The 18,826-nt window shown below is 38.3% G+C and overlaps 1 protein-coding gene across 1 annotated transcript in view; it reads right to left on the reverse strand.

Moving 5' to 3' along the window:
- The window catches only part of LAMA2 (laminin subunit alpha 2), a 336,606-nt gene that overhangs the window by 206,252 nt on the left and 111,528 nt on the right, over positions 1-18,826 (reverse strand). The window contains exons 5-9 of the mRNA XM_053937517.1: positions 10,261-10,440; positions 6,863-6,952; positions 4,582-4,699; positions 2,726-2,904; positions 1,004-1,103 (exon numbers count right to left, since the gene is read on the reverse strand). Of these exons, the coding sequence (XP_053793492.1) occupies positions 1,004-1,103; positions 2,726-2,904; positions 4,582-4,699; positions 6,863-6,952; positions 10,261-10,440 (667 nt within the window). The remainder of the gene's footprint in view (positions 1-1,003; positions 1,104-2,725; positions 2,905-4,581; positions 4,700-6,862; positions 6,953-10,260; positions 10,441-18,826) is intronic.

Below are 18,826 nucleotides of genomic sequence, written 5' to 3' on the forward strand. Positions count from 1 at the left end.
CTACCTGAAACTATTTAAATTGGCAATAACTTAACTTTCCCCTGGTTTGTTTTGCCCGGGATGATAGTTGGAAAATTATTTCCTGGTCATTACTTTGGCCCATGAGCTGCTTCATCTTATGTTCTGCCCCTGTCCTGCTGAGAAGGGAAGTGGCTGGGTGGGCAGCTTCAGCTGGCCAAGACCAACACACCAGAGATACCACTGGGACAGTAAATCAGTATCATTTTATTAAACTGATGCAATCAGTACATGGTTATTACAGTAGATTATTGGCCCCTTCTTTGCATCTCTGCCATGTTGCTTTTATGCTCTGTTGATCTCTATTTTAAAGGATTGCTACATCTCATCAATTGATTGTAATTAGCCCAATTTATAAATCTCTTAAGAACCGACCTTGAGTTTTGTTATCTTCCTACAGTATTTTCAGATGTTTTACAATGAAAAAACCAAAAAATATGGCAATTCATTGCTTCCAAAGCCCAATGAACAGTTCATTGTCTATGTGAAGACAGCTTTTACAGGGCTATGGCAAGCATCTTGTAATCCTACATGAATAACACAGAAAGCAAATAAATACCTTTCAAGAGTAATTTTTAGATTTCAAATGGAAACATGCTTAGATAGGAAAAGATACTATAACATCACTGTTGCATGAGTTTTAATCTCCATGGTAAAAGAAGAAAGCTCTTTAATGCCAAAATTCTTCAATATGTTCCACTGGGAATATTCTTCCAAACATACATAAGTTTCCCAGCCATGAATCTGAAAGAAGCCTGAACAAATTGGGAATATGAGTTTCAAAAAAGAAAAAAAAGAAAAAAAAAATCAAAACAATGCAGCTGGATTACTGTTTGCGTGAGTAAAATTAAAAAAAGAACCACAATAAACCAAAACCATACCTTTTGTTTTTTTTCCTTGTTAAAGACACCGAAAATGCAATTCAGCATTTCTCTGACCATTGCTGAACTTCATCTTTAACATCCCTACATTTGAGGGATCTTACCTCCTTCTGTGTGTTTCTCATCCTTGACACAGGTATCATTTAAAGATCCATTTGGATCGCAGGAACATGGTCGGCATGGATCTGGGTTTTCTGGCAATACCTATAAAAATAAAGATGTTAGAAGGAAAAAAACTTACCTTCAATAATTGGAAACTTTTATTTAAAAAGTAGGAGAGAATGACATCTGTATTGGTGGCTTATACTTGAAGAAAAATGAGACAGCTTATAAATTTAGTCCATGCAGACTACGACAAGAAGAAAAGGCCTTAAATTGCACCAGAAATTGGATATTATGAAAAATTTCTTCACAAGAAGTTTTGTCTAACATTGGAATGGACTGCCCCAAAAAGTGGTGAAGTCACCATCCCTGGAGGCATTTAAAAGATGTTTAGATGTGGCATTCAAGGACATTGTTTAGTGTTAGGTTAAGGGTTAGACTCAGTCTTAGAGGTCTTTTCAATATAAATGATTCTAGGTTCTGTCATTCTATTGAAGTTACATTTCGGATTTTTATTTAGAAATATGTAGTGACTTAGATGCAAATATGCCTTCAACTAAAAAAATATCAGGTGTACAGATTGTAACAGAACCTTATATAATTAAAATCAATAAATGCAATTAAGTAGATTTTAAGCATTTACTACCTAAAGTAATATTGACAAGATCAGTTGTTCTGGTCAACATGATTCAAAAAATTAACTAATGTTAGTTAGTCAGTAAGAGAGAAAAAAGGTAAGTTAAGAAAAGTGAACATTAAACAATGGAACAATTTCCTTTTGTTCTTGAGAGGTTACCTCAACCAAACTTAAACCTTGGTCTAATATCACACTAGGAATATAAATTAAAAGTTCTGCATGAACTAGATACATACACATAGTATGGATATACTATACAAACACACACATATGTATCAAATCCCTTTTAGCTGGATGATAATTTAAAACAGAGGTAAAAATCAAGTAAGTGCCCTGCTGTTGAAGAAATTGTTTCTCAGAACTCCTCAAGTTGTAAGGCTTAAACTAGTCTATCAGAGAAAACGTAATTACTGCTATTTGCTGATGTTTTCTCTTTGAGGATTGAACACCAATCAGACTAAAGGCCATTATTTACCCATCTGAAAATACACAGATGAAATATAAGCAATTCAAGCACACATTAATAGTATAGCTGTCTAAAGCACAGGAATGGCTCATATTGACAATACAACCTAATATAAGATTCATCTTTTGACAGCTTCCACTTAGATGAAAATACAGTCTTATACAATGAAATACAAAAAAGCAATTTCCACTGCACTGAAATTTAAAGACATTCATGAAACACTATAGAATTTAAGTGGTTATTAATTCTACATTGCATTTAAAAACAGAAATTACAGTCTCTCTTTCATCAATACCAAATATAGCAATATTTCTTTGAATTTTGATGACAAAAGTTGAAATTCATTACTGAGGCAGAAGCTCTGTTTACAGGACCACATCCTCTTTTAAATTGAAATACTAGCTGGAGGCCCTGACCTCAAGTGCATTCCCTCATATCAACACAATTCACTTTCCTATTTTTCTGAGCATTAACTTTATACGTTCCCAGCTGTGAAAAGCAACCACTGCTCTGCCAGGTTTCAAAGTTAACCCTCACAAAATGGCAGTCCAAACTCTGTTTAGTAACGTAAGCTGATGAAGTGATGGTTTGCAGCGAAGGGAGGCGGGAGCAGGCGTTTACCCCTTTTGGCCTGAAGTAGCCATCCAGGCAGGTCTCGCAGTTGATGCCACTGGTGTAGCCTGAGCAATTCACACACACTCCGCCCCCGAGGTACTCCCCGTGGATGTTCAAACTCTGATTTCTATCTGCCACATCCTGATCATAGTAACACTCCTCAGTCTTCCCGTGACAGTTGCATGCTAAAAGAGAAGGAAAGTGTTAGCAAATACTTCCCCACTGGGGATGCCCCACTGTTACTGAAGTATTAAAAAGAGCCATTCAATATTTTATCATTGGTCCTGTGTATTTTGTAAAAGCACATCCAAACATTCATTTACTACTTTGTTTGTGAAAGGCAAAGTGGTCCCATTACAAGCACAGCCTGAAATTCTATTGAATTAAATAAAGTTGTATTTTTTCTCCTCAATAGTTTGTCTTGGGGAGTACAGAAGTTGACAGACACAGTCTAATTATGATGTTCCTGGTTTGTTTGATTTTTTTTTCTTCTTTAAATTGATAGCTGAGAAAACTTTTGGTTGTTGCATACACATACAGCTCACGAAAGGGTCATCTAAATTAAAATGCAAGAGGAGTTGTAAAGAAAGCAGCACACTGGGATGAGTAAATTAAAGTGATTCAAATAAAAGCTGAAATACATCCTAAAAGCATCTCACTTGCACATATGCATACAGGAACTGGAGCAGAACAAAGGGATTCCCAATCTTAAATCTTCTTTTGACATTTATATCTGAACTCTGGACTTCAGGTCCAAATACAGGAAAGATAATCTCATAATCTGTTGCAGTGAAAATGAGGTAGTTCACTGTCCCTTTCCCCGTGGTATTAAAACATTCATTTCATCATAAAGAGAAATTCAAAGCTTGCCAACATTGTGGAGAGGCGTTCTCCTTACATGTGAACCAGATCCCAGGGAACTGTTTCCACCAAGACAGCACAACAATTCACTGTGTAAGTGTCTCTTAAAAATTAAACATGAAATTAAATGTACCTTGCCTTCATTCCATAATGCATTCCCAGTGCAGACACAGTCCCAACTAAAACAAAGACCTCTGTGACCAAAGTTTACAGAACACAAATAAGCAATGGCTACTCTAAATATGGGCATATCTGCTCCTTTTTATTTATTTTTAATCACTCATGATAAAATTATAGCTGAAATCCTACAAATGAATAAATATTTAATGTAATGGAGCATTAGATTTTATTATGTTCAGAAATATAAGCGGTATGTGACCTTTGGAAATAAGATCTTAAAGTTAAATTATAACTACCCTTACTACAATAAATCTGAAAATTAAATTTCCACCCTGTGGGAAGTTGATATCTCAAGGTATGTTTTCTTTTCATGTTGGAAAACTAGATACGTTGTATTTTCCATTAAAAAACTATCAGACAACAACATGCATTTTGATAATACAAAAATATTTTGTTTCATCAAAGATGAACATTATAACATACAAAAGTGCCATTTATAGAAAAATCACACCAGTAAAGTTTCCTATAATGAAAAATCTGTAAAGAGATACTTTTACTTACCAGGATATAGCCCTGTTATTTTATCAAAACAAAACCATAATGATTATAAAAACTACACAAGACCATTTTTTATACAGTATTCCCCATATATCACCATATTACAATAAAATACTCTGAGTTCAATAAAACCACAACTCTACATGTATTTTTTCTGCAAAGTCTTCTGAGTCAGTCTAATTAAGTGAATAACATAAAATCAAATGTTATTCATAAACCAATGTGGTTAGAAACCAAATTAACTGCAAAATCACGTCGGACCCAATTTCAGTTTTCAGTAGCAGTTGCAAGAAATTTTCTCCTCTGTACTGCTTTCAACTTACGTTCACATTCATGCTTATGCAGGAGAGTGCCAGCATGCCAAGGCATTTGATGGAAACCAGGACAACACTGATCACATGTCTCTCCGCATGTGTTGTGCTCACACTGACAGACGGATTTCTAATTTAAAAGAAAAACAAATATTTACACAATGTGATGATTTGAAAAATCTGTCCATGTACATAATATGCATTCCAATTCAAATTATGAAAACATTAAGGATGGCTCTACTCTGTAATTCTTTTGTTTATTCATTTGTATTCGTTTATGCATCCTGCATTCACCAAGTGTGTTTAACATCTATAGCTCTGTTTGAAGAGAACAGCCACAAAGCAAAGGAAGACAGCTGGCCAGATAATCTAAGGAGAATCTAAGAATGCAGGGAAATTTAATTCCAACTGGATAAAGAAAGGATGATGGGAAAGTTCCCCAATAAAACAAATTAGCCAAAGTACAGGGCCCTTGGATACAGGAAAACTGATCTGACCCCTGAAGGAGCAAGCCATTCTCCATTGTTCCCTTTGATGCAGCAATTCTGCTGCTGCAGAATGAAATAAATTCTGTTAGCTGATCCAACACAAATTGCCTTTTTTTTATATTTTGATATTATTTTTGGCCGGATAAATCAACTTACCATGTAACCTTCCAATTGTGTAACTAATTCTATGGGAGGGATAGCAGGAGTGTTTAAAGTAATAGATAAGCACAAGTCCAGCCTTTCAGTCACTTTACAGTTCCCCACAAGACCACCTTATCCCGGCATGAAAATATTACTGTAAGGAACACCCAAACTCCCTGAAGCCACAGAGGCAGCTTGAAAAAGGTAAAAAAAACATGCAGTTGGAGAAATAAGAAGTAAAAATTGCCTTCACGATAGTTATTTAGTGAAGGGGATTCTCTGTGGTCCTTGTGAGGCCATACAAGGTCAAACCAGCAAGGCAGAGAAACTCCATGGCTCACAAGACAAAGCATAAATCTTGCAAAACAAGGCTAACCCAAGGACTACTTCGGAAAAGCATGGCAGTGAATTCCAGTAAGTTTACTCCTTGCAATGCTAACGGAGAGATTCTTTCTGCTGACAAGTACAATCATAATGTTTATAAGCCTATTTTGGCATGGCTCAGTCTAAAGAATATCCCTGGACAGCTAAACTTCTAAATCTCTTCTGGCTTGAGCTGTTTCACTTACGTTATTTTTTATACTGGTCAGACAACAAATATGCATTTGATGTTCTACAAAACAGGACATCACACCTGTCAAAATGGCTTTATTTTATCTAGTAGCCAAATTATCTAAAGTATGATATTAATCTCAGTAGCAGCACTTATTTTCAGAGGCAGGCCTGATTCTAACAGATGGCACAGAGACAATGCTGCAGCTTCATCACTAAGGGCAACTGAAACAATAGTTCAACACTTCCTGTACATATCATTACAGAAAATTCTCAGAAGGGTTAAACCAAGGAGTTTGCTCAGTTTTTACAAGGATCCATAGAAATTGCTTAGAACTCTAAATGTATTCTCTATAAGCTTTTGTCATTTCTTTAAATGATTTCCCACATAATGGCTTAAGTATACATACAAGTAAGATTTTCAGTTAAATCCTATAAAGCTCCTACTTAAGCAAATATTACATGAAGAGATCCCACACTGTGGCATGTAATAGTAAACAGGAGATTCACTTTTAGTGACAATGGGTGCATAGAGTTGGACAATCAGTAAAAAACTATATTTCTGTATTAATTATATTGGTTATGTTTTGATTATATTGGTTATGTGCAAAAAAAGAGTTACAAGTTGAAAGATATTATAAACAGCCCATGATTTTCTAGATTAGCTTAACTGATCATTCTATTGATACTTGCTACATAGCCAATGCACCATTCTAGAGCCATCATTTGTATGCAAGCATCAATTAAATATCTGACAATCATTTAGGAAATATCTTGATTAATATCAAGAAGGAAATGGAAGACTGACTGTTAGTGCTCATTTCTACAGTTACATAGTGTAATCAAGATTTCTGTTTTTCCTAGGAAACTTCCAATATGAATTACCTGAAACCTATTCTTTCATTTCAGGAAAGTCTCTACTGACATTGTATGAATGTTTATTATTCTGGCTGCTAGCACTGTTTCATTCTGTCACTGCTTCTGACTGTTCTTCTAGGTGAAAAACAGACATAAATTCACAGAACTCTGAAGAATATCAATATCAGGGTTTTTTTTTTTTTTTTTTTCATGTTCCACCCTATAAATAAGGCACATTAAAAAAAAATACGTACATTGGTCACTGGATCCAGTGGACAAGCCTTTGCATGGCCTGAACATATACACATGCCTCCAACGGAGATGTCTTTTATAGAATAGTAATACTGTAAGACAAAACAGAAATTGAATTGCTAAGTGGATTCTAAAATGCAGGTGCCAAATTGCAGAATTCATTTCTTGTGACAAAACTGTCAGGTCCTGTTTTATTTCCTTTTTGATCTATTACAAATATAGCAGACAGTGTAATCCAAGCCGTGTCTTGATCAACAGATTCAGGCTGAGTGAAAGAAAGGGTGTAAATTGGCACAGTTCCATTTGTTTGAAGTCACAAAAGCCATGTCAATTTATACACAGCATACAAAAACATGAGAATAGGAAAAAGCTATATGCACACTGGATACTGAAAAGTCAAATGCTATAGAATTTATTCTCTTCAGAAAATATGAAAAGGAAAAGGCATGATGATGGGAAGAGGAGAAAAGCCAGGAAAAAACCTATGAAACAACTTTGTTCACCTTAGCTGGGTCTAATTTGGGCACTCACTGAACTGTGGAAAGAACTGTTTTTCACCATTGGCCTTTTGAATGATCATGAAACAGTCTTTATTACTGAGATTTAAGTACTTTTGACCAGTTTTTCTGCCATTTGGCCATTTCTCTTTTTTTCTTTGGTGAGGATTAAGAGCCCTAAGCAGAAAGGAGGATAGAAAGATATTCATAATCTTATATTACAAAGCCTGTGAAAAGTGAATCTCATTCACTGTCTTCTGTTTCGACAAGGGTCTTGCAACATGCTCACAGCTGGCTAATCAAATGAAACATATGCTATTTGCAAATTTTGCTATTACAATGTTCAACCTCTTTATCAGATCATGAATAAATATATCAAACAAAATGAGAACCCTTATGGCTCCTAGTTAAACTTCCAACACAAAGAAAATGCATAATTTGTGGCTACCCTTTGTTTCCTGACAAGAGCGGCAAGTTTCAGTTGCTCCTTGATCCTTTGAGGTCAGCCATGGAGAGATGCCACACAGAAGTTACGGTTCTTTGTTGGTTTGAGAAACCAGTGTATTGTCCTGCACTCTGTCTTCATGAGTTTAGAATAATTTTTCAAGTGCTAATTCAATTTTGTATTTCTACTGGCTTAGAATCAGATTATGAAATATCCACTTTTATATAGACACACAGTATTAATTGCGGCTTTTACCCGCTACGGCCTCAAGCAGTCGAAAAGCCCTGGCTAGTGCTGCCTTTGTGAGACCGTAGCCACCACATGAACGCACGCTCCAGGGTTATGGCATTCGCCTCCCTGCTAGTGCTGAGCGCTCCGGCGTGGGTAACGCAGCTTTGGTAGCTTCACGCTGAGAGAAAGCGAAGGGACGAGACAAGGACACTTTGTCTGCGGGCCTGAGAGCTTTTATTCCACGTGTGGTCGCAGCGATGGTCGGAGTGACCACTCCCAGTGTGGTGCAAGGCAAAATGGCGATGGGACAAAGAAAGCATTAGGTTAAGTAGGGGGTGGGCAGACAGGGGTGGAAACCCCCTCACCCAATAGGGACAGACAACAGGGGAGTGACGTGGAACACAACAACTTATGGGAACATAACAGAGGTGGGTACAGTGTTCTGGGACAAAGAGCATTGGAAAGGTGGGGTGATTGATACAGAACCTTCATGAAGACACAGGGAGTGGTTGAGAGCTCCTGTGGTAAACAACTTGGAGCAAACCATTGTGAGGGAAAATAGGGGTACAGAGAACCAACCTAACTAACATTTAATAAAATCCCTAACTGAACCAACCCAACCTACAACAATTCATGATTAGTGAGGCTGCAATAACCGCACTCAACTGGAAGGGATTCTAGGTTTGCAATTCAAAACAAAATGGCCTGTTCCAAACTTTCAGCAATTGCCAGCACTCTCTATTTAGACAGGGAAATGGAAACAGAAGAAACAAATTTTCTTAGCCCTTAGCCATCACTGACAAATGATATTAACAAAAGAATAATGGTACACCCCCCTTCAAAACAGGACTTATTTTTGTTTTGGAAAGTTAGGCTACCACTATAATATGACGACCAACAGGAGGAGGAAGTGATCAAAAAAAAAAAAAAAAAGGAGTGCTATATATCCCCCAAACCAGTTTTTGAGAAGGCTTAGTAAAAAAATCAGAGGAAAACAAGAATACACAAAATTTGATCAGCAGGACAACAGGGAGATACGGCTTAGAAAGGAAGTAAAGACTGCAGAAAGAAGGGACTGCACACACAAGGCACAGTGGAGAAGACCAGACTATGGGTATGGTATGAGTTTAAATGCTGTATCCATTCTTTTAAACTAAAGCAAAGCACAAAATGCTTGCTGACACCCTCAATCAAATGAAAATGCTAAAAGTGTTACATTCAGGCCCTACTACTACTTATAGAACTGTTAGAAATTTTACTCAAAGGGAGTGTTCAAGGCGGGAGTAACTATGACTCTCTTAAGTGAAATGTCATAGTTGCTAACTGGGCTGAGCTGGGGAAGTCACGCCTCCTCGTGGCCCCGCTGGATACCCTTGTGGTAACTAAGTCGACTTCTCCCCCAGTGTGAGAGGGGGCAAACCCTTGCTCCCCCTATCGTTGGCCTCGCCACCCAGCGGTAGTCTCACAAAAAATGCGAAACCACTGTTGCCGGCAACCAGTTGCGTAACTGTTGCCCAAAGCCTTGTCCACGGGCTAAGTTGGACAAAGTTAGCAGTTTGGTGAGAGGGGCCAGCTGCTGACTGAGGACTCCCTCACTCACTTTCCACCGGACATGACACTGGGGGCTCCGGGGGTCCCGCGGCCCTGGGCCTCTCCACAGCGAGGCTGGAGAGGTTTGCACGGGCCCCGACTCTCAGAGTTCCAGCTGCCTTGCCGATGAGCCCATCCCGGCTGCGGTAGCTGGACAGTGGTAATCGGTTCTGGGCGGGAGGGCTTCCTCCTTCATAACCGTGTCTGTGCCCAGCTCTGGGCCACAAATTCCAACCTGGACCATCAGGTGGACGGGCCACCTCTACTTAACCCGGAAAAGGGACATATATTCTATATATGTGTTCGAAAAATAGCAAAAGGATTGAGTAGCAGAAGAGGCAAGAGATACTAACAGCAAACACTTGCCAAATACCTGCATCCAAATGTTTGCAGCCAGAGGAGCTGGGTGTTTATGTTTATAACACCATTAAGCAGAAAAGGTAAAATTGTTAATTCTGCTCTAGAGAAGATAACAAAATAGAGTGCACAAGGAATTCTCCAACCCAAGAATTTTGAAAGACAACAGTAGCTAATCATCAACTCCCAAAACTTCCTATGGCAAACAAAGGCAGGTACAGCACTTACAAGTGTAAGGTAACTTCTACACATGTCTTTCTACTGTCTTGCCAGAACTTACCCTCCTTGTAACAATGGGATCAATTTCAGCTGGATCTTTGTGTGCAAACATCATTAAATCAGCATTTAGTGTCCGTATCCTCTGGAATCTCAGGCGAATAAAGCGAGCAGAGGTGAACTCCAGTAATTCACGTGATGGATCATCAGCACTAGGTCGTCCATTAATTAGAGAAGTGTGAATCTGAGGAATTATTAAAGCAGTAAGGAATTACATTATATCGATTTTGTCACAATTAGGCCAACAAATGTCATTACAGGCATTGTGTTAATGCATTTGTACCTGAAGAATAACTTCTTTCCTTAGAAAGCAGATTTCCCCCAAAATATTTCCATGTGTCCACAGACCTCAGCTATGAAGAGTCTTTATAATAAAAACATTTAGAGCACAGGAAAGTCATCAGCTACAAAAAGACTGCATCGCAAACTGCATACGTGTAACCCAGGCCCTAAACCAGTGTCTATGCTGTGGGCAATTCACTTCTCCTCCCCCAGTCTGAAATTAGGTAATCATACAACCAAATGGGCTCAGAAATTTTGAGTTAAGGGAATGTATACTTGCAATGGGATTCAGAATTCAACAGGGGTCAGTTTGCACTTCTTAGAGCGATCAAAAGGCTTTTGAACTTTTGAAATACTGAAAACTACAACAGCTAGATGAGACAAAATCAGCATTCATAAGCACCTCTCCTTTCCCACTGTCTCTTTACACATCTTCTCTTTGAATCTTGTTCTCAGCAAGGTGAAACAATTTCCTGGGTTGCAACTATTTTCACCTGGTCCCAGAGGAAAGTCTTTATCACTTCTGAGAACTTTGTTTGGCATTTGTTTTTCCAAAGACACTACCACTCTCTGCCTACACTGTGGTTTCTGTAAAGATTACCTCCCCCTTTCTCTGTCTGCCCTATCCTAAAATCTAGAAATCTAGCTAAGCTCTGTGGCTCCTTCATAGAGACTCTGACCCCGACTGAAGCATCAAGGGCAAGGCAACAAAAAACAAGACATCATCTTCCCCTCCTGTCTTTGGAGCTGATCATGGCACACATTAGCTCTGAATCAACTAAATAAAGCAGATGGGCTGCTACAGAACTGTTCTTGGAAAAGGCCTACAAGAAGAAGCATGTCAAGTATAGCAAAATACTGTTAATGAGCACCTAGAGGGAGAGAGGAAAGAAACCATTAATTTTCCTGTATTCTCAAGTGTTAAATTTTAATTGGGGCATTTTTATTACGGGCTGGTACACTGAAAGAATGTTCAGAAGCTAAGCCAAATGTGCAGAACATTGGAATGAATAAGGGAATTATTTATTCTTTGCAATGAACATGTGTTGCCTCATACCTCAGTGCTCTGAGTGAGAGGTCAGGCCACACGGCCATTTTCTGTCATTGAACATGGTCATATCAGTGCTGGTTTAGGCAAACAGCTGCACTCAAACACCAGCTGGCACTCAGCAGTGGCTGCCTCACACTGAGGAAAGAGACTGTAAATCTACTGCTCCCAGGAAAGCAACAGCTCTTGTTTCCTGGAGTTTTTGGAGGTGCTGGATAGACTTACTGAACAACTACTGCCTTGCATTGCCTATGTGATACTATCAACTCACTTAATTATCTCAAAGGCAGGTGTCAAGAGGATGGTGCCAGACTCTTTTCAGTGGTGTTAGGAGAAGGAGTAAGGTCTCTAAACGCAAGAAGTTTCACCTCAGTATTGAGGAAGAACTTCTTTACATTGGCAGTGGCAGAGCACTGGAACAGGCTGCTCGAGGAGGTCATGGAATCTCCCTCTCCAGAGACATTTAAAAGCCACCTGGATGCATTCCCGTGTAACCTGCGCTACGTGACTGTGCTTTGGCAGGGGGCTTGGTCTAGATGCTCTTCAGAGGTCCCTTTCAACCCTAAGAATTCTGTGATACTGAGATTTTTACTGCCAAGATGGAAACTCATCATGTTCAGCATTCTGCTCTACTGTATCTACAGGTACACCAAATTACTGGGAACCACTCTGCCAGGAGCAGCCATCAATTATATCTTGCCTGTGTATGAATCAGCACCTCTGGGTTTCTGCCATGTTACCTCCAGGAACAGGTGATATCACTACCTCCTACTCAGATCAGAGCAATGCAGTCACCAAGCTGTGACTCAGTTCTGCTCCTGACTACAAGTAACTAAAGGACAGACATCTGGAAACAAACAGAATAAAATGCTGTGAAAAAGACATGGTGCAAACAAAAGGTTATAAAAAAACCCAGAGGAAGTAAGGAGGAGGTCCTGAATGAGAAATGTCTGGCTACAAATAGGACAAAAGCACATGACCAGAGAACTGCTCAAATCCCTGTGAAGAGAGAGAGAACATGTGTGGAGAGAAAACTTCAAAAGCCTGAAGAAGGTGGCAACAAGTCAAGTGGAAATCGACAGATCTTTCCAAATGAAGAAGAATTTTAGCAAAAACACATGCCTAAAGATTTTTTTTCATAATATTTACTTGTGAACAAGGAAACATATTTATTCAGAGTATTTTTTCACACCATCACTGCCTTCCTTTAAAAGAAGATCCAAGAGATTTCTTTTATACTGCCAGCAAACATACATGGGTTATGGTTTAAAGCAATAGAATACTAAACACTGAAGTTTGATATTCCAGAGATAAAGAAATAAATTTAAAGTAGTGCCTTGCTCAATCTGATAGAACAACAGCACCATGGCAATAATAAGCAGCATGGCAATCTACCTCTTCAAAAAGACAAAAATAAAGATTTTGGTGGTGGGGGGACAATGATGCAGGTGAAATCCCATGTATCAAAAGAAGCAAGTGCCCACAGAGAGTTAGAAGTATTAATCACAGACACAGCTTGACCACAAATGACACAGTTGACAATCAGCAGTCATACCTTTTGATTATTTTAAAAACAACGAATTTAGTCTTCAGACACTGATAGGGGAAAAAACACCTCCTTGGAATGATAGTTTTAAAGAACTAAAATGTAAGTTAACAAAATAAAACCAGAGGTATTCATTTTAGAATAGACCCCATTTTTGAAAGGATTATCTGCCAGCAGTTCATCTATTTGGCAAGGCTAATCTAGTAAGATGATTACATACATTTATATTATTTTTAAGCTTTGTCTTTAAATGTTTCATAATTTAATTTTAAAACAACAATTAAGTTCACATAATTATTGAAATGCAGCTATGTCCTGTGTGAAATATGGCACCTGCTCAAGTATGTACAGCAAAATGACACTGAGACTAGAAAATTCAAAACTGGATAGTTTTATCAAAATGAATCTGAAGTGAAAATTTTACATTGGCAAAATTAATTACTCTAAATTAGTTCTCCTCCTATAAACATCTGTGATGAAATCATTCATTTCTTCCTAGAAACACTTAGAATCAACTTGAAAAGTGTCCAACTAAGTTGTTCCTGCTCCTTGAAAAGAGAATAAGGAATAAATTATGAATACTTTAGGAACATCTGTCATTAATCAGAAAAAAAACCAGTAAGAATCTCAATTTAAAGAAGTTTAAATAGGTTTAGATTTACAATGTTTTCAGTATGACTCTCCCAGTGAGACATCACTGAGTTTTTCCAGAGCACACTTACTCTTTTAATCTCCCTCCACTATCTTGCACCTGTTTGAAAGGCACTGTTCCCAGGACAGCGCATTTTCAGTTAAGACTCTAATGTGACCCCTGCCCTCCAAGTATTTTTGATTCAGACTTGAAAACTGTCCCAGTGAACACAATCCTCACTAAGCACCTACCCCTATGCTATATAAGATCATCACAGTATTCCACATACAGCTCCTGTGAAGATAAGCCCCCCTTCCACACATAGCTGTGCCCACGCTGCATTGTAAGCCACTCCACAGTTCTATAGCAGAGCAAAGAGCCAAAGCTCAGTCTTCTAGGAAAATATTAATACTTTAATCCACCCACTGGGCTGCTACAACTTGGATAATCTAAGTCCCCATAAGGGAACAATACCAAATTTTGTTCCAGTTTTATGGACAACTTTTTTTTTACCATTTCCAAGACTGAAGTAATAATCATAATTTTGGGTTCTAAATTAAAGATACTCCAATTTCAGGTAAAGAATACTTTTCCTTAACAAGGCATTTGTCCATTACTATATTCCAACAAATGGAATATTTAAGACTCTCCAAGAGAGGCCAGAAGAAAACAGTTATGAAAGACTATAAGAAACAGAACATTTCAACACTGATGCCTCTAATAAAATATGATCACTTCCTCTGACTAATCAGTCTAAAGGCTTCCTGAGCTACAGCGTGAATCTGAGTCATAGTGTTTAACATCTACCAATTGCCCTCTTCTGTATTAGAGCTCTACTCTCTTTTTCAACCATTATTTTTTTCATCACTACATACCCTTGTCCCAGTGTGAGGAAATTTGCTTCTTAAAAAAACCAACAAACATAACTGTTGCTGGTGGGGTTGTTCTTTGTTTGTTTGTTTTCTTTTCCCTTTTAAAGCTGGAACTCATAATTATTTAATTGAAAGTATTCTAATTTTTCATTTGAGAAAATTTTGAGCAGTCAACATATTTTCATATTTAAAATTCAGTATGGTGATAAATCAACTTTTTCTTATCTGAGAACTGTGGAGGATGTTACAAGTTCTCTACCATGAAGAGAATTTAGTCTAAGACTAGCCCATCAGCATTTGTGCATAATTCTTTTTTTCTTCTTATATTTATTACTTTGCTTTTAGCAACACTCATTTTCATGTAGTATTTTTCATGTAGTATCATAAGCTGCTAATAGAACAAATTGTCTTAAATTTCACATTACCAACAAATGCTGCTATTACACAGTTTTCTGATTTTTTTTAGATTGCCTGCAAGAATTGCCTGCAAGTGCCTTTCAAACAGGGACACTACCAAATATATTCAAAGGGCATCTCAAGTACATTAGAATCTCTGGACCATGTCAGAACCAAAAGACCTATCCAGCTTGGCAGTCTGCCCCATACAGCATCCAAGCCAGCATGCTAACAGTAAGATGAAGGCAAGCATACATAATACTTCCTCAGGGATTTGCTAAGCTATAGGTAGTTTCTATACATCTGGTAAGCCTCAAAGTATTTCCATTAACTCCGTCTCACCTTAATCCAAGTCACCTTTCAATATCTACACCATCACTTAATTAGGATTTTCTCATCTCATTTAGATGTTGGAGGGAAAGAAATCCTTCCTTTGCTGGTTTTAGGTCTGCCTCATACTTAATTCACTTAATACTTCCAGTTCTGAAACTGGAACAAAGAAATGTATCTTTCTACCAGCTCTATTTTTCATTTAATTTCTTTACTACTAATTAGCTTTGCACAGGTATTAGGCTTCCAGATCTGTAGTTTCCTTGACTGACTAAGGAATGCTACTAAAAAAATAGCGTTTCATTTGATGGTCCATGCTCCTCAGTTACTGAGAATATCTGACAGTGAGGAGTTAAATAATAACTGTTATAATTCACCTGTTTTAGCCTTGAATTCCTTTTCACTACTCAATTTGTCCATTTTTTCTGCACCTCTTCAGTTAACAATCTAGATTGCAACTGTTTCTCCAACTCCTCTACTGTAAATAATGTTTCCAGTGCAGAAACCCTCCTGACAGTCTCTATAGAAAAAACTGATTCAAATCATTAATTTAGTTTTTCAGCAATGACCTTATCTTTCTTGAACACTCTTTGATCATCTCTCAGCCCACCAATTCTCTGTCAGGTTTCTTGAATCTGATGTGTCTGAAAAAAGGTTTACTTCAACTCAGTCACTCAGAACCTTTTTCACATCTTTATTGCAGTTTAACATTTCATTTGCTGGAACTTATTTTCTTACTTTACCTCATTTGCAGGAAAAGATACAAATAACACCGATTAATTTTGATATCTATTATCTTTCCTTGCTTTATGCTTTAAACATGATGTGTGTTTTCTGGGACCATTCTAAAATGTAGCATGCATATGTGTGCAATTACATAGTTATTTGACAGTTAATTATTTGGACCAGGATCTGTGCTCTGTTTTCAACTAAACCATCTCAGCTGCACTGAGAACATTCAGGTTTTTAAGAAATACTGTTTTGCACTACATTTTATTGTGACACCTAGAGAATCTGCCAAAGGGTTGTAGAAGGTTGATATTATATTTGTAGCCTTCCTTTGACAAGAACAGCTCAGTTCCACACCTCTGGGCAATTGCTGATACAACATTAAAGTGATGCTGTTCCAGTTTAGGCGCTGAATTTTAGTTCACAGAGATCTCATACACCATTTTATTTCTGCTGACTTTCTTATTTTATTAAATCTATAGTGCCCCTCCTCTATAAGCCACTCAGTCATTCCTAAACAGCTCCTTGTTTCTGTCATGACTATAGTGTCATGTTTCTCCAACACCCTTTAAAGGCTGGTATTAATTATCAAGACAACATTTCTCAGCTGCTGGATCTGGATACTGGGAAATACTTGGATCCATCCAATCCTAGCTTCTGTAACAAGGACACCTGAAAGAGCTTGCAATGTGCTGCAGTCAGGTGATGATGAGACCTACAACTAGAATTTCACAACATATTTCATTGAGTTTCTGCCAATGAGGAAGTGACAGACAGCCTAAGAAACTTTTTGCTATTTCTGTCAGTAGACAAGTCCCATATCTGATGAACAAGAACTTATTTAGACTTTACTTGTAATAGGTCTTCAGGACAGAGAAAAATACTAACCTGCACCCCATCAAATACTTTTTAAACGTTAACAAAACCTCCCTGGGACTTCTCAAGTCTAAGCAAACCCTGCCCTCTCAGCCTCTACTTACAGGACTGATTCTTCAAGTCCTTGTTTGTCTTCCCAAACATTTCCTGGACTTGTTCCAACATGTCCATGCCTATCTATTACTGAGGAGCCCAGAACAGGACTCATCTCTTCATGTGTGCTCTCATCACCTCCCTCAACCTGCTGGTGACTGTCTGACTAATGTAGCCCAGGATACTCTTGGCTTTCATTGCTTGCAAGGGCACCTTGCTAGCTTATGTACCACTTAGTGTACACCCCTACTCTCTCTCAGCTTCCTCCCAAGTTCTCAGCTTCCTCCAAAACTCCCTACACTGAGTTATGTAGGCACAGCTGGCTCGCACCTCACTGAACAGAGCTCTCAGCCCACTGCTGCTAGCCGGCATGCTACCAGGCACTGAATTGTCATTAGCTGCCCATCTGCAGGCAAAGAAGGAGTCAGAAGTCACCAGTTTGTAGTCTTCACCATCCTGGGAATCTCCATTTCTGAACCAACAGGCACAGACTCTGGCTGCCTCTCTCTTGTACAGTTGTGGCTTCAGGCTGCAGAGTGCCAGATAAAACAGTTACTCACTTTTGTCACCTCTGATACTGTGCAGTCTAATGGATGTCTACTGACATCCTTCTGCAGTCTTTTACTTGGTGCCACAAATACCCAAACACATCACCCATTCTGCAGGCAAGGACACTCTCTTTCTCCCTCAACCTCAGCGAGGTCCAGACAGTTCTTGCAGTCTCTGAGGTTAAATCTGCTTCTGGATCTGGAATTCAGCCTGAGGGCTCTGCTGTACTGGGGCAGTCGTGGAACTGTGCCCAGACTGTGCCTCACCACCATGGCTGAGCACCTAAAACCACTCCTTCCACCCCTCCTTCTGTGTGTGTTTCTGGCACAAACTGATATCCAAACCTGCATCATGTTAGCTGCCTCTGCTGTTAATGCAACAGTGAAAATGCTACCATTTGGCATTAATGTATATTATCAACTGCTGAGTTACTTAAAATTAACAAACTTTAACAAAGTATTAAGAATCTTGAGTATGTACCATGGTCTCACACAAATTTAAAATACCCATGTATGAATCCAAGTGGTGTATTTTTCTACTTAGAGCTTCGGTATTTGAAGCCCATTACTTTGCCAAGCAATTTGAGTGCAATCAATCTCAAGCTGTTTGTAGGATATAAAAAACCCCAGCTGTGTGGCTGTGTGACATGGAGTTTTTTGCTCACTTTCTTTTCAAGAAAACAGCACCATTAACCAGTATGCTTTTCACTGATGACAAACTGGAAGACTTAATTCTTTCATAAAAAGAGAAAGCTACTTAGTGTAATTTGTTATGAGGATGGACTGGGAACATCATCCTACAATAATTTTTGGCTAGTAGTGGTAAAGAACTCCCTTTGTTCAAGTACTCAGTGGATTATTTTGTACATTATATCAAGACTGTGGGATTCAACATTGGTACTCTGTGTAAGGCAGTGGTCTGACCCTAAACTATTGTCAAGAAATGTCAGTGTCTCACTAAAGGTCTAATATCCGAGAGCAGCATACAGGAAAGAAAAGTTTCTGTCCTGCACAAAAGGTCTTGCAACTTAATAATCAAGTGAAGAAGACAAAAATGTCAGCATTAAAATTATCTAATGGGAAAAGTAACCCATGATTTACATTCTCAAGATGAACAATGCTGAAAATAAATTTTTCAACAGGTGATTCAGTAGTTCTCATAATTCTCCTAAGCAATACCACCTTTAATTATCTGTTGCAAATAGCTCATTTGCAGTAG

Source organism: Vidua chalybeata, chromosome 3 (genome assembly GCF_026979565.1).
Source record: "Vidua chalybeata isolate OUT-0048 chromosome 3, bVidCha1 merged haplotype, whole genome shotgun sequence".
Classification (NCBI taxonomy): Eukaryota; Metazoa; Chordata; class Aves; order Passeriformes; family Viduidae; genus Vidua; species Vidua chalybeata.